General features: G+C 37.0%; 1 protein-coding gene across 1 annotated transcript; it reads right to left on the bottom strand.

The window, feature by feature from the left end:
* Nucleotides 1–15856: 15856 nt before the first annotated feature.
* On the bottom strand, nucleotides 15857–16798 carry LOC148792168 (uncharacterized). Its single transcript, XM_088903738.1, has one exon. The coding sequence runs from the start codon at nucleotides 16796–16798 to the stop codon at nucleotides 15857–15859; it is 942 nt and encodes a 313-aa protein (XP_088759864.1).
* Between the last annotated feature and the right edge of the window lie 463 nt (nucleotides 16799–17261).

The following is a 17261-nucleotide window of genomic DNA, read 5'->3' as shown; positions in this document are numbered from 1 at the left end:
AAACAGTAAGAGTTGAATTTTAGAACAAAAGCAACTGTGTGCCTGCGTGTATTATTGACAGTCCTTTGTTAGTGCCTGTTTGGGAGGGGTTTCACGCAGCGGCTTCTGACATTACAAAAGCATGAGCTGAGCAACCTAGAACGTCATAAAGTCATGTCTGGTAAAAACCCGGAAAGTGAAAATAGGTTTACAGAAGCTGCAAAATCGAATTTATAGATAGCTTCTGCAAAATGGCTCAGCCCTCCCAAATAGTCTCTTAATCTGTAAACGGAAGTCTCAAGTCTCAACTAATCTATGCCTGTATTTGGATTGTAGTATCTCGAATTGCTGCGTGTACCAACATAGACCACAGAGAGATGGTGAGTCTCATAGCGTGATTCTTTATAACACTGACCCGTCAAAGGAACAAACTTTCAATTAATATCACGAAGACATACATGTTGTGTTAAGAGTTGTTATTGCTCACAAACTCCATGAGAAATTCTTGAAGAGATCATGCTCTGTTGCTCCTTGCTCGTTGGCGGAAACTCAAAAGCATTTCTCAATTCTCACCATGAGTTAGATGGTTCAATAGTTAGAGAGGTCTTACAAATGGCGTGGAGGTTGATGAAAATGTATTCAGGACTCAATAGAGTCCGGATCTCCTGTTCACACAAGTTCTGCCCACGTTTACTCATATAACATTGCAGTCACATGAAGAACATCTAATCTTCCTACATAATATTATGCAGGAGGAGATGTTTTCAATTTAGGTAGTAGTGTGTTGTGGGTAGACGTGGGCAGACATCTAGTGGACAGGTGATTGGAGTTGATTCAACGCATTTATTGGCCCTCAAGAAATAGACGATTTCAAAATCAAAACCGAACTGTCCATTTCAGTCATCAGAACCCAATTTTTGGGCTAATTCTTTGAATTGATTTCTCCTTCATTGAAGGAGCGTAGTGGGATGAGCGGTTGAAAACATGGCCACGCAACCCATGTTTAATCCTCAAGAAGACCGTTTAGGCTCTACAACCAGGAGAGTAGCTCCCATAAGGCCATAACCATGATACAAGATTGTAATGGAATAAATTTACACTGGTTGAAATACAAGCTAAGTAGGGTTAAGGCTACAATCAATGTGGGGTGAAACCAGGCAACTGGATGTCTGGATCCAAGAGATTACTCGTCAATGGGCTACAATCAACTGGATGTCTATTGGAATCATTCTTTAGGGTGCTGATTTGGATTTTGGATTCATTCATTTATGGGGCACATACCCTTTGATTCCAATAGATGCCCTAATCAATATTTATATACTACTAATAAAGAGTGGAAGTAGCTTCCCAAGGCTTGTGGATTTTTTCTTAACTAGAATACCCCTCTACATCATTAAATTTCAGTAATTAAATACATGAACAATAGTTATAATAGTATAAAAAGCTATATTTTTTAGCTGTCCTTATAATGAAATTGAGCTTTTTTAGTGGAGGGTTAGCAGTTAAACCATTTGGCTCAAACAAGTTAATCCACGATGCTATAGTAAAATACCAAAAATTTAAAAATAGATGAAAAAAATACAAAAAGTAAAGAAAATCTATAAAAAATTTTAGGCACATCTCTAATATTATATATACATCCTATTAAACAAAAATAAGTATGATAGATAAAAAGTATTTTCATCAATGACGATAGAAATAAAATTGTGTTTGTATTTTGGTATTAGTGGGTCCTGTGGAAAAGAATGATTCTCTAAATGGCTTAATTACCTAGGCAAGTAATACCTTCCTAAGACTTGAGTAAATTATTTATCCATCCACACCGAAAACTGTTAATATGTGATGCGGCAATAAATAGATACTGTATAACTTTACCATGTGAATAAAGGAAGACTATTAAGTGCACTTATCTATTTATCTATCTATCTATTATGTATGTTTTTTAATAAATTTAAAAAACCAATAAACTGAACTTGTTAATCGGTTAACCAGTTGACTTGGTTCAGTTTTGGTTCACAAATATTAAAACACCAGAAGATTTAACTGAACTGTGAGCCAATATTTTAAAAACTGACCTGGAACCTCTTTGGCCACCGGTTTCCAAGTCAGCGGTTCAATAGTCCGATCCAAATGGATGGTTCGTTGTAATTTAAAAAAAATAAAAAAAAAACAGCCAAAACCATTATTCAGGTCAAACAGTTAGATGATTTGACCATTTGGGCCAATAGATCATTGACCAAATCAGCAGTTTTTGGCAAAGGAATGGTTCAGGGATGAAACAGAGCCGGTTACTTGGATGATTTGCAGGTTAAACGGTCCAACCATACAGGTCAACAATAATTCCAAGACCATGCCTTGAACACCCCTACTGGATGACAATGCCAGGCATCTTGTTTTGTTGGAAATTTTAAAATGTCAAAAAAAAAAAAAGCATTCCGACACTATCAACATGATCGGACACCACCCATCTCATATTTGTCACTGGGACTAATTGGAATCTGCTCACACCACATCTTATCCTGTACTGAGAATATCTTCCCATAAATAATAAATATACGGGAGAATGACCAATCAGCCCATATCAGAATTTTATAGTCCCAAAGTACAGGGAGAATGCATCCTGACCGTGAATTGATACCAATTTCACGGACAGGATGTGGTTTATAAGGGGGAAGATGGCTAATAATAGGGGGCCTGGAATTCAGAATTCTGCATCGTGTGTATCTATATTTGTCGATAAATATAAATACAGAAGATATTCCCAACATACAGCTAGGGCATACTGTGAATTCAATGTGAGGCGCAGTATACGAGTAACAGTCCGGACTCCGTATTAGAAATAGGAGTCAATGGATGACGAGTTTGGATTTGCTGCAGAAGAAGAGACGTCAAAAGGATCCAAATTATTAGGTGTGTGTTAACATCACAAATAAGTATGTCTAAAGCATAACCAATAACCTTTTTAATGTTTTCAGATACATGGGTCCCACAAGTACTCGACACCGTTGGAGTCACCCTCACCTCTCAAATGATATGTGTCCAAGATAGAGCTTCAATGCTACTGTCACGAGAGTGAGTGCCAAGTAAGGAGGCCTTTAATTTTAAGGCTTAAACGTCGAACCACTGGGCTAGCTTCACCAGAGTGTAGGGACCAGTTTTGCCATTGTAAGAGAGCTTGAAAAATCTCTCTCTCTCTCTCTCTGACAATGAAGGGTCTTTTAGTAATTTCAGCAGGGTTGTAAGCCTGTAAACCTTAACTGATTTTCTGAATTCCAATTTGAATTCGAATTCCATCCTATTGAAGTTGATCCGATCGAATTCACTCCTTTTATCTGATCTCATACAATCCATTCTGATTCAATTTAAATGTTTAAAAAAAAAAAACTATGCTGTTGAAAAGACATGATACGACAAGGGCTTTTATCAATTAATCTCCTGAATTTTAATAAATACCACATAGATTGGTTATCACTCGGTTCATTAGTTATAAAGTTTTTTTAATATCATAGTTGAACCCCATTCTTAGGGGTCTTCGCCAACATCATGGTTCAACGAGTATCGATACTAAAAACTATGCGTGTTTAGTTGTTTTTTTTTTTTTTTTTTTTTGTTCAAAACTTTGTTTTTGGGGATGCTTTTAAGTGTATTTTTTATTAAGAAAAAGGGGTTTTCAAGACACTTGTAAATAGGTGTTTCTGGACTCTAAAACACAATACGAAATGTCTAATATGAAGCATATTGTATCAAAATTTTGATCCTTAGTCAACACGATTTTGTTTTTTAAAATAAAAACAATGCCCACATCAGCAAAATTATATTATCAAACACTCCCTTAATTGGTTTGTGTGTGTTTTTATTAAATTTTCATAGATTGAAATTACATACAAATAATTTTTAATTCATTTTGTTTATGAATATAATATTCAAGTCATTTTTACTTCATTTTATTGATAATAAATAATATTTTTTATGTATTATTCTAATATATTTATACCTATGGAATATTTCATTGCAATCCTAATTGTATTCAATTCTAATATCAATATTTTGACCTTAAAATTTACTATATATCCAATCGATAAAACCAAATTTGAATTTAATATAAATGAAACAAATTTGGATCTATACCCATATCGGATTGGATTTGATCCATTTGCAGCCTCAAATTTCAAGACATATCTGTGATAATGTTTCCCAATTCCTACATTGTGATTTGTTGTATGGCCAGCTGGATCCAACATCCTCCTATCTAGATCACACGATAGATTAGGTGGCATCTACCAAATCATCCATAGGGTATATAACAGATGGTACATATTTGTCTATACAATATTACCTTTTTAAAAAAAAGTAAAACTTACCCTCAAAACTATAAATGGAACAAAACTTCACACAAATATAAAATAAAAATTCAGGAAAAATAACAAGGCCATAACTTTTGTTCATGATGATCTTCAAGTTTGAAAGTCTCCTACTTTAGACCAAATTTGGGAATGCTCAAAAAATAAGTGTTTACTCAAATAATCACTTATTTTGGGCCGGGACCACACTAAATTTAGCCGTCTCCCGTGGGTCTAACAGATCGTGTCCCCAGTGCCCAGAAGAAACAAAACAAAGGTTACAATCCCATCATCCCATGTGAAACTCCATGACTGATAACCAACCAGAAGATGAGAAGAAGACTACTGTACATTTCTCATGCAAATATTCGTGTCTTTGGATCCTTTTCTCGCAACCGTTGGATCAATACAACACCTAAAGGTGGACCCATCAAGGAGGCGTTTGGATATAAATATTTTAGATCTAGAAGATATCTACTCCATGCGTCGGCCGGTGCAACACTATGAAAAATTAGAGAAAGGCGCACAAAAGACAATTCATTACATTATTGCTACATTTTACAAACCAAAAATCTGTTACAGAAGCACGTTTTACTTAGCAAGGCTAGTTGCTCTTGGACGGCAATTAGGGAAGCTCACGACTGAGACATGCTTTAGCGGGCGGCGCTGCCCACCCAAGACGCCGGCTTCCACCACGTCACCGCTTGACCCACAGACGACCGCCGCGTGCCTTAGCCAGAAACCGTTCAGTTTCTTGCTCATCTTCTTCACGCTTGCGTAAGTTTCCAGAGGTGTCATGGTTTTCCGGCGACCTTGTTCCCTGACGCTAGACTCGCGAAAGAACTTAACACTGCTGGTTTCTATGAAATAGTCGAGTTGTTGGGAGATTCTCTGGATTTCGTAGGGATCGAGTAGGGAATTGGAGTCTGTGTAAGATGGGCTTACAGTTGGAGCCGGCGAGGTCGATCCCTCCGTGCTGTAATCAGCCATCCTCAGCGCCTCTAGCTTGTACCGAGATGGTATCGCCGGGCGACGTATCCTTGCGAGGTCGAATTCGGGCATCGGCTTCCCCTCGGACCCTGATCCATGTTGGTACCACGCCCATGCTGCTGCCTTTACTACGGCCAGCTCATCTGTGCTTCCTCTGGGCTTTCTTCTCTCCATGGATGGCTCTATCAATGATGGGGGACGAGAAGTAGGGGAGATTATTGAATATGAGAATTGAAGAGATGGGGATGTAGAAACTTCAAATTTTAAGGCTGCTCGGAGATGGGAAGCTGATATTCTTTTACCATTTGGATAGTGTAGCTTTTCCAAAGGAAGGTATTTCGTGGAGTTTGCTTGTCTTCAATTTTAGGCATCGTTGTATTGTCAGAAGATGGAATGGAAGCATTTATTGGGCAGCCCCAGTAAATCGGCTCTATTTAACCAACCGTGTTAACTCTTCACACGGGTTATCTACTTACGTTGATCTTGGATACTCTCTTTTTTTTCTTGCCACGTGGCGTAGGTCGTATGACCAGGCTAAGTAACGGAGGATGAAATGATGGTTAGAGACTTAGAGCTGTGACGCATATGGAGTAGGATGATTTTGTCAGGTCAGCAGCCACGTAGGCAATGGATCGAACAGTGTCCAGGTGGTGGTTTTAGGTTTTAGGTTTTAGGTTTTAGCATTGCATTTACTGCGGGACAAGAGCAGCTGCCTGATACCTCCGCGGCTCCGCCCATACACATAGACTGATGATGATACAAGGACATGTACTGGCGTTCTCTAAATGCAAGGCAGCTCAGCTTATCAGTTTGTCCGGCTCCAGCCGAAAGAAGGATGTTGCAATATGAACCAAACCTCACCTAACATGCCGAGATGTTTTAATGCCAAACTCGGAATTACGTTCTTAACCAAACCAAACCTTCTGCTTTTGCCTTGTCTGGAAGGCTGAAACCAAACCTCACCTAACATGGATCAAGTCCATGTTATTGATAGGGCAGTAAACGGATGGCATTCAACAAATTCTTAATTCGATCCTATTATTGAAAATTTGCATTCAAATTGGATAAAAATATTCAATCGAATTTGAAGATTTTGGATTCGGATCGATTTAATTCGATTTTGCTTTAAATTTTTAAAATAAAAAATTAATTATTTTCAATTTTTATATATAATAAATTAATATAAATATAACATATTCAATTTATTATATATATATAATATAAATATATTTTTTATAATTTTAAGTATAATTATATGAATTTATGTATTAAAATTAATAAATATTATAATATAATTGGATTTGGATTTTAATCGAATCAGATAGAGTAAAATCTGAATCTAATCTAATTTTTAATGGGATGTAGATTTAAAATCTGAATCTGATCCGATTACATAAATACATCATCTGAATTCGAGATACTTGGATTGAATATCCGATCAAACTTTAAATTTCGAGATATCATTGACAGGCCTAATTACATAAGGTAAACTTTTTGTCTGCATAGATGCAGGGAAATTCAATCTTTCTTTTCTTGTTTTCTTTTTTCTCTTTTGATCTGCTTCTCTTTCTTTGAATCTTACGAGTTCCCCCTTTTTTCTGTGTTTTTCTTTCTTAATTTGCTTTGACCCCTGGGGCTCTTTGATTGAGCTAATGGCTTATTTGGTCCATGACAAATGATGTATCCATATCACTGAATAGTTGAATGAAGGAAAACTTTGTATCTTCAATTTTCAAGAGCTACCAGTTTTTTTTATTGAAAGAAGGGAACAAAGGAAGGAAAAGAATATAGACTACTTGAGAAAGACTTCCTTTTGAGTAGTCTCAGTCCAACAGAGAAAATGTTGGATTTAGCCCAGTAGACAAACAATTGGTAGGACCACGCTAATTGAGGAGAATGAATGATGAACCGTTTCAATCGTGGGGTCAGACCGGAAAAACTTGTAACCAGTCAGGCTTTCGGGTCCGGATATATTATAAATCGGCAATTCTTTAAAAACCGTTGAAAAAGTCAGAAAATCGCTGGCCCGAGCGATCAAACCGCTAAACCATTTGACCCGAGCCGGATTATATTTTATATTTTCGTTGATTTAAATAAAATAAAAAAAACAAAAAAATAAAATGACTCCTATATCCCTGACCCCAAATATTACGAATGCTTAGGGTTAGAACGACCCCCATTTTCGTTCTAACCTTCCCTCCTCTCAGCCCTCACACCCAACCGACTACGACCTACGGCAGTCGACGGCGAAACACAGCGACGACAACCATTCACAGCCACCGGCGACGGCGGTCAGCTTCATCTATGGTAGCCAGCGTTGATTTTGCAGCAGGTCCAACCGTCCAGCAGTAACAGGTCCGGCGACTGATTTGCAGCGGCGGCCGGCGATTTTGCAGCGGTGGGCAGGGGGTTTTAGCGGCAATAACAGTTGCAGGCTTGCAGCAGCACTTGCAACGACAATCACCTGCGACCAAGCCCAAGCCCACCGTCACAGTCACACCACCATTATCGGCGGTGACCATCTTTGTTGCTGGTGCTATGGCGGGTGCAGTGATAGCCAAGCTTGAGCATGTCAAGGAATTCATAGCTCAAAAACGCAGAAAATTTGCATCCCCAATTAGCCCAGAAGCTGCCGCAGTGCGAACCATCAGAAACTTGCGTAGTTTCCAGTATATTATTTCACTTAGCCTGCCTCTCCCATAACTTTCCGGACCAACCAACCCGGATCTGCCCTCGCAAGTCTCTCTGCATTTTGGGAGCAGAGCATGCAAAATCGAGCAATGGATCTTAGAAGCTTTGAACGGCACGACTCTTTCTGCACTGGCATTTGAGTTGTCTCCCCTCCTCTTTCAATCGACATACTCGACGTAGATAGCTCCGGTGGCCCTAGCTTTGCCTCTATCAAGCGGCGACAGCCCCTACCCTCCCCTACCACACTTCCCCAAGAACCCATTTTTCTGGATTCGGTGGGGTTATCTTACGCTCTCACTGTCTGGGCAATGATCTTTCTAAGCCCCTTGCAAAGACCTTTGATGTTTGGGACCATATCGATAGTGGTGGCAATTTCAAAACTGGATATATTCTAGTTCTTCCGATGATACAAATTACAAGCTTGATTGATTTTCTGTTGCTTCCTGACTTCCTGTCACTGCCCCGTTGCCTGCCATTGCCGATTTAATTGAGCGCTTAGTTCTTAGCATTAGAATCTTGGTCATCGTGACCATTGTTGAGCTCATCCGCATACATGCTGTGATTACCTTCTTTTGTCACTTGGCATTGGATTACCTCTAGTTCTTTTTTCTTTGGAGTTAGAGATGATGATGAGGATTTCCAAGAGTAAAGCTAATTGAATTCAGTCTCAGATTCTCAATTTATGGATATAAGATGATCTAGCGTTCTACTAAGGCCCTCCAACAATGTCATAGTCATCTAATAATATGTTGGTTTTAAATTTTATTCATGTTGGTTTCCTTAATTGTTAATTGTTTAGATAGTTTTATTTTTCTATGTTTTTTGAATTTTTGTGTTTCTTCTGTATTCTTTAGAATTTTTCTGTATTTTATTTTTATATTTTTTATGTATTTTATACTGTATAACTTTTGTATTTAGATAGTTTTATTTTATGTATTTTTCTGTTTTTATTTAATTTTATGCTATTTTTTATTATTTATAAATATATTTTTATTTTTAATTTATTTATGATGTCACAGGTCGAACCATTCGACCCAAACGGTTGAACCGCTTAACCAGAAACCGGTGCTTTGACCGGTTGTTTCCAATTCGTTTTTAAAAACCTTGCTTGTACATACACATGCCATACATACATAAGTTATACACTTTAGACACATCATCATCATCAAAGCTTTGCCCCATCTACTTCAATCTTCTTTTGCCCTTTCATTCTATTTGGTGTCAAATCTATTGTTAAATTTAAGTGGTTAAATCATTTCTAATTACTTTCACCCAAGTAATGTTCAATTTGTTTCTAACCCCTACAACTACCAAATCACTTTTTTCCGGCTACTGATCCTATTAGACACATTGCACATTATATTTGTACGAGCTAGGATGGTCTTTGGTTGTCCATCATCATCATCATCCATTCATTATTTCAATTATATAGGGTTGGCTGCATGAATCCTGTTTTCCAAATATATTATGTTTAGAAGTCATATCCACTATTAAATTATTAGTACTAAAGGCTGCATTTGAAAACGATGCAAATAAGTGTGAATGTAAATATGTAGAGTGTAAAATGGTTCATATAAATTGTAAAATTGGGTTAGTTTTGCACTAACAAATTTATATTCTTACCAAGCAGATTTTTTAGTTGTAATGGATGCAAACATGAATTCCAATAAAGCATATGCTTTTTTTTTATCAAAAGCCCACTTAAATACAAATTTACTTCTTTTTCATTGATGTACTTTTACATCTTATTATCAATGCAAATATGCATTGGTCTATCATTTGTCAATGCATAAATGTAATGTTGCCAAACACAGGCAAAAGTGAACCAGAGTGCAAATTTACCCTGAACCGAGATTTACACTTCATTTGCATCAATTTCAAACACAGCCTAAATAATTTCTTAATACTTCTATCCATGTCCTTCTTGGTCTACCCTTGACCCTTCTAGTTCCTTCAATTTGTAACAAATCATTTCTCTTATTAGTTCTACTAATGGTTTTCTATGCATCGTCACCAAACCTAATTTCTCTTATTTTATCATCTATTGGAGTTATTCCTAGGTTCCTACAGATGATTTCATTCCTGATCCTATCATTTCTAGCCTTTCCATTCAACATTGGTTGTCCATCTTTTTCTGAAATTTGGACCTTAGCTAGGTTGCGTTTGGTTGCAGTGCAATTTTATTTGCACTAGTACAAAGGCATGGGAGTGCAAATGAAAAGAATGCAAATTTTGGTTTTTTTTTGGGGGGGGTTTTACTTTATTCTGCCTCAAGTCTTATTTTACTTCAATTGAATTGCAATCAAACAAAATAAGGTAAAACTTATCAAAACAAAATTAGATTATCAGAATTTGCACCCAAATCATGAATTTACACTACCATTTGTTTTGTGTTAGTTCAAATAGTTTACACTGCAACCAAATACAGCCTTAGGCTCAATTTGGGAAGAATACAAATACAAATATGTACGGTGCAAATTCAAGGTTTATAATTCAATATACAAAGCTTTGTATTTTACATATTTGCATGGTTTTTAAAAACGAATTAGTGACCGAACTGGTCAGGGGTCCGGTTACTGGTTCAAACGGTTCGACCATTCAACCCGAACAGCTGGCCCGTTTTGACAAAAAAAATTAAAAAATTGGAAAACGTTCAAAACTATTTGAACGGTTAACTGGCCGGTTCAGTGGTTTGCTAACCAAAATCAACGGTTTTAGAAGACAACGAAACCAGTCAAGTAATCGGTTCCTAGTTTTTCAGTCTGATCGCCCGGTCCGGTCAAATTTTGAAAACAGTGCATATTTGTATTTACACTCTTTCCAAATTGAGATTAAGATTACTAGCCAATTCACCATGCATGCATGAGAACTGGGATTTTCATCACATTAAATGGACCTGATAAAGCTATGTTTGATTTGTCAAAAAGTAGGATGGAAACTGAAAGTTGAGGGAAGGAATTTTTTAAAGTTTCTTAAAAAACTCACTCAACTTTGTGTTTTTCTCTTATTTTCTGTCAAACGAAATAAAGTTAAGGGAAGGAACCATGCTAAGCTTCAATCAGTTTTGAGATTATCTGAGTGCTGGATTGTAAAGTAATTGAGATACCTTTAAAAGTTAACCCTGGTCGAATATAAATTTTTCGAGATTCAAACAATATTTTCATTCCCTTGAAGATCAACTGGATCACCATCTAGGTGGTAAGAAAAATTTGTTTGTATTGTGAAAGAAATTTGAAAATTTTCAAACAAATCAACATTTCAAAAGAATCAAGAATTTCATTTAGGTGGAAATCTACAATACAGAAACATGTTTTGGGTAGCTCAAGAGCACTGTAGGCTTGTAAATCTTGCACAGTTGGGACTGTAAATGTTGCATATATACATGGGGTACAATATGTACAAACTTGATATGTGACATTTACAACCTGAAGTGCTTTCATGGTACTTGTAGCAAGGAACATGATTTTATACCACAAATTTGTAAGTGCTTTTAGGACATCCATAATGTCAACCCAGACCCCGTATAATAGGATTAGTTCAGTTTAAGTCTAATCAAGGTTTTGAAAACCAATCCAGAAATGGAACTGTTTTGGCCATTAGTTTTTGGGTCAGCAGTTCGATTGTTTGGTTCGAACGGTTTAGTCAGTTTAGTCTTTTATTAGGAGAAGGAAATCTAGCGGTTGGCATTCGGTTGAGAAAGAAAGAAAGCAAGAAAGAAAGAAAAGAAGGAAAGTATAAGAAAGAGAGAAATAAGGGAGAGAAAGAAAGGAAAGAGAGAAAGGAGGGAGAAGGGAGGAGGATCACCCAATGTCACCAACGACGGCAGCGGCAACAGCAATGCAGCATCCGGGGCTCCAAGCGTCAAACCTCTCTTAGATCTATGAGATCTCATATCTCTCTCTCTCTCTCTCTCTCTCTCTCTAGGATGATCTCAGATCTGAGCTTCAATCTCCTCTGCCTCCTTTTTAAACCACAAACCGCTGTCTGAGTCAAACGAGTCAATGGTTTGATCGTCAAATCAGCGGTTTTTTTATCAAATCAATGGTTTCTAACCTAGGAACAGATTAAGGGTGAAACGGAACTAGTTGTCTGAATGGTTTTCAGGAACGATTCGAAAACACTGAGTCTAATTGGGTTTGCATGACCCACTGACTGTTCCATTCCCGATGGGTCCTATAATCTTAATTTCTCCTCTCCATCTCTACCCCTTGTAGCTTTGCTATACTTCAAAGCCATCTAAGAAGTTTTGGGTTGATGCTTTATTTTAATTTTCTAAATGACCCATATAAAAATTAATGCCCAAGGTTGGATGGCATTTTAGAATGTAGTCTGACAAAGATACCGCATTACATATTGTTGGTATTGAATAGAAATTCAAGCTAAAAATTAGTTGTATTAATAAAAGACAGAATTACAGCTTAAATAGAGATATTCTAAACAGTACAATGTTTACTAACATGTGCAGATTTTTAGGAACAGAATCAAAACAAAGTGGTGAACATCCTCAACCACAACTCCTACAAACTAGGACACTTGGTCTTTGATTTACCATGCCAATAAAACTTAACTACATCCTCAACCACAACTCCTACAAACTAGAACACTTGACTTGGTCTTTGATTTACCATGTCAATAAAACTTAACTCTTAACATTCTCCCTTAAATTGATTTCTGCTGGAAAACAGTTTAGGATTCTATTGCCACATGGTCTTTTCTTTTTCTTGATTAATGCTTCGAACAGAACAAACTCCAAGCATGTTCCTCAATTTTTCAAACGCTGGTTGCTTCAATGGCTTAGTCAAAATATCTGCAACTTGTTCTCCACTCTTACAATATTGCAGCTCAATCTTTTCATCTTTGCAAAGATCTCTTAGAAAATGAAAACGAACATCAATATGTTTACTTCTCCCGTGCATGACTGGATTTCTTGACAGCTTGATAGTTGACATGTTATCACAATAAATGATTGTTGGACCCTTTTTCTCATCACCAAGTACTTCAAACATTTTTCTAAGCCACAAAGCTTGACATGAGCTTGAGGCTGCTGCTACAAACACGGCTTCAGTTGTGGAAAGTGTCACTATATCTTGCTTTTTTGAGGACCATGATATCGCACCAGAATTAAGCATGAATACGTGATCAGAAGTGCTCTTGCGATCATCTACATCACCTACATAATCACTATCTGTATAGCCAACAAGATCAGTACCATTTTTCCTTTTGTAAAACACACCATAATCAATTGTACCTATCACATATCTAAGGATTCTTCTAGCTGCATTTAGATGCATCTCAGATGGCTTCTCCATGTATCTACTAATCAAACTTATTGCATACATGATGTCAGGTCTCGTGGAGGTTAAGTACATGAGACTACCAACAATTTGCTTGAAATAAGTGTTGTCAACCTCCTTGTCACCATTATCTTTGCGCAACATTAAACCAGGTTCAGTTGGTGTTCCAACTGGCTTGCAATCGGCCATTTTAAATTTTGCAAGAAGTTCTTGAACATACTTCTTCTGGTAAATGAAATTACCAGCAGTAGTTTGAATGACTTCCAATCCCAAAAAATAACGCATTAATCCCAAATCAGTAATTTCAAACTCCTTCATCATAGATACTTTAAACATATCAAACATCTTGATATTATTACCAGTAAATATCAAGTCATCAACATATAAACACACAATGAGTATATTACCTCCTTCTTCAGTCTTGACATAAAAAGTGTGCTCAAAAGGACATTTCTGAAATCCCAACTTGATAAAATGAACATCTATGCAACTGTACCAAGCTCGCGGTGCTTGCTTCAGTCCATAGAGTGCTTTCTTTAATCTATAAACCTTCTCTTCCTTTCCTTTCTTCTCATAACCAGGTGGTTGGTCAATGAACACCGCTTCTTGCAAATTGCCATGCAAGAAAGCTGACTTTACATCTAATTGAAAAATAGGCCAAGAGTTTTGAGCTGCTAGTGAAATCACCAACCTGATTGTATCTTCTCTAGCAACTAGAGCAAACACTTCCTTGTAATCAATTCCATGCTTATGCTTGTAACCTTTTGCTACTAGTCAGGCTTTATGCTTGTCGATTTCACCTTTTTCATTCAATTTTGTCTTATAAACCCATTTGACACCAATGGTATTTTGTCCTTTAGGCAGATCAATCAGCTCCCAAGTGTGATTTTTCTCAATGGACTTGATTTCTTTGTCCATTGCTTCCCTCCATTTCTTGTCTTTTATAGCCTCGTCATATGTGATTGGATCACTGTCTACAGACAATGCAAAATGAGCATTATCATCATCAGAACTTGAATAACTTACATCGTAATCCATCATCCATGCTGGCCTCCTTCTTGTGTTTTCATCCCTCAAGTTATAACCCCTTTCTTCTTCCAATTGTTGATGAGTTTGAGCCACAGGTTGAAACGATTGCTGCTCATGGATTTCAGACTGAGATGATGATTGCTCTTGGATTTCAGGTTGAGGCTGCACTTGGATTTCAAGAACTTCTATCTCATCATCTAAGACAACATCATCAAGTATTGGATTTGAAACTAAATTGTCAGTCCAATTCCATTTAGAATCTTCATTAAAAATTACATATCTGCTTATTACCACCTTCATTGTCATGGGATTAAATAATTTGTAAGCTTTTGAAGATTCACTTACCCCAAGAAACACACATTTTTCACTCTTGTCATCAAGTTTTTTCCTTCTTTCATCAGGTATATGTGCATATGCAATGCATCCAAATACTTTGAAGTGCTCAACTGAAGGCTTCTTTCTACACCACGCCTCTTGAGGTGTCATGTTCTTCACTGCAAAGGTCGGACTTCTGTTTAGAACATGAATTGACAATAACACTACTTTAGGCCAGAACTGCTTTGGAACTCCTTCGGTAGCTAGCAAGCTTCGAACCATGTTGAGAATGATTCTATTCTTTCTTTCACACACACCGTTTTATTGCGGTGTGTATGAAGTAGTTAGCTGCCTCCTTATGCCATTTGCTTCACAATATGCATCAAATTCACTTGAACAAAATTCTCCTCCTCGATCTATTCTGAGTGTTTTAATCTTCTTATCGGCCTCATTTTCAACTAAAGCCTTAAAACTTTTAAATACTTGGAAAGCATCTGATTTTTCCTGCAAAAAATACACCCAGGTCTTTCTGCTGAAATCATCTATAAAAGATATAAAATACCTTTTATTATCATTTGAAGTTGGATTGATTGGTCCACATAGGTCTAAATGAACCAATTCAAGTACAGCTCGAGCTCTTTCTGCTTTTCCACTAGAAAATGTATCCCTTTAATGTTTGCCAATAACACATTCTTCACAAGTTTTTGATGGAGGAGTGATTGGTGGAAGGCCAGTAACCATCTGCTTTTGATGTAGTGTCTTCAGCCCATTAAAGTTCAAATGCCTGTATCTATGATGCCACCTCCATGATAAGCCATCTTCTTTAACAAACAAGCAAGTTGGCACTGTTTTGATCTTCAAAGGAAACAACCTGTTTGAAGTCATTTTTATTACAGCAATGGAGCCTCTTTTTGGATCATACACCTCACATTCTCCTTTAAAGATGGTGATTTTATAACCTTTGTCTTGCAACTGACCAGCACTCAAAAGATCTATTTTTAAATCAGGAATATAAAAAACATTTGAAATGATTTCAATAGAACCATTCCTAGTCCTGATTTGAATATCCCCTTTTCCCATGACATTCACAATTGATTTATCCCCAAAACTTACAACTGAACGAAAATCTTCATTAAAGTTTAGAAAAGAAGACTTACACCCACTCATGTGATTGCTGCAACCGGTATCCATATACCATGTCTCTTGATCAGGCTCTTGCTATGCATGAAAGGCCATCAAGAGTGTTTCTTCCTCATTCTTCTTCTCAGCAAAATTGGATTTTTCTCCCTTCTCTTTGGATAAGTTTGTATAACATTCATTCTTGTAGTGACCAAAATATCCACATCTGTAACATTTGATCTTGGACTTGTCATACTGCCATTTTTCTTTTTCTTGAGAGTTGTCATCTCTCTTGGAAACGAGAGTGCTGTCCCTATTTCCACGACCACCTCTTCCACATCCTCTTCCACTTCTTCCTCGACCTCTTCCTCTCATGCCTGAGAATTCAGTAGAGGCTTTGAGAGTTGTTTGCTCCTCATTATTTTCATGATTGAATTTTTGCTCATGAACAAGTAGGGAACTTTGAAGCTCATCAATGGACATATGCTCAACATCTTTGGATTCTTCAATGGAGCAAACAACATAGTTCCACTTTGAAGTCATTGATCTCAAAATTTTCTCAACAATTTTAACGTCTTCCATGACTGCACCATGAAAGCGCATCTTGTTTGCAATCCCCATTGTTCTCCCAAAGAATTCGGTAATAGACTCTCCTGATTTCATTTGAAGAGTCTCAAAATCTCTTGTGAGGGCTTGAAGTTGTGCTTGCTTCACCCTGGTTGTGCCTGAATATTTCTTCTTCATCGAATCCCAGATATGCTTTGAAGTGTCTTTTTGGAGAATGGTCTCCAAAATCGAGCAATCAATTGCTTGAAACAAATAGTTCTTTGCTTTCAAATCCTTGAGCTTTCGATCTGCCAAAGCCTTGCTTTGTGCTTCAGTGAGTGTTTCTTCTGCAACTGGTTCAGTCACCTCATTCTCTAAAATGTCCCAATACTCTTTGGACCTTAAAAAATTTTCCATCAACATGCTCCAATGATCATAATGACCATCAAAATGGGGAATAGCTGGTTGCACAAAACTATTGCTGTCGGACGCCATATCACCTTGCTGCTGCAAGAAAAGTGCTATTTTTTTTTTAATGCAATGGCTCTGATACCAGATGTTGGTATTAAATAGAAGATTCAAGCTGAAAATTACTTGTATTAATAAAAGACAGACTTACAACTTAAATAGAGATATTCTAAACAGCACAATGTTTACTAACAACATGTGCAGCTTTTTAGGAACAGAATCAAAGCAAAGTGGTGAACATCCTCAACCACAACTCCTACAAACTAGGACACGACTTGGTCTTTTTTTATTTACCATGCCAATAAAACTTAACTCTTAACACATATTGGAATTTTAACAATTCCACCAAATACACCATCAATAATCCTACAATTAAGTAATAAATTAATGAACCATAGAATCAACTTACTTCACAACATTGATTATAGTGTACATGTAAAATTCAAAACAAACAGTTCATGGAACTAAACATTCCACATAGAACTATGGT

Source organism: Nelumbo nucifera, chromosome 4 (genome assembly GCF_055504915.1).
Source record: "Nelumbo nucifera cultivar China Antique chromosome 4, China Antique-T2T, whole genome shotgun sequence".
NCBI lineage: Eukaryota > Viridiplantae > Streptophyta > Magnoliopsida > Proteales > Nelumbonaceae > Nelumbo > Nelumbo nucifera.
The sequence above is the reverse complement of the archived record's forward strand: the minus strand, read 5'-3'. Positions and strand labels throughout refer to the sequence as shown.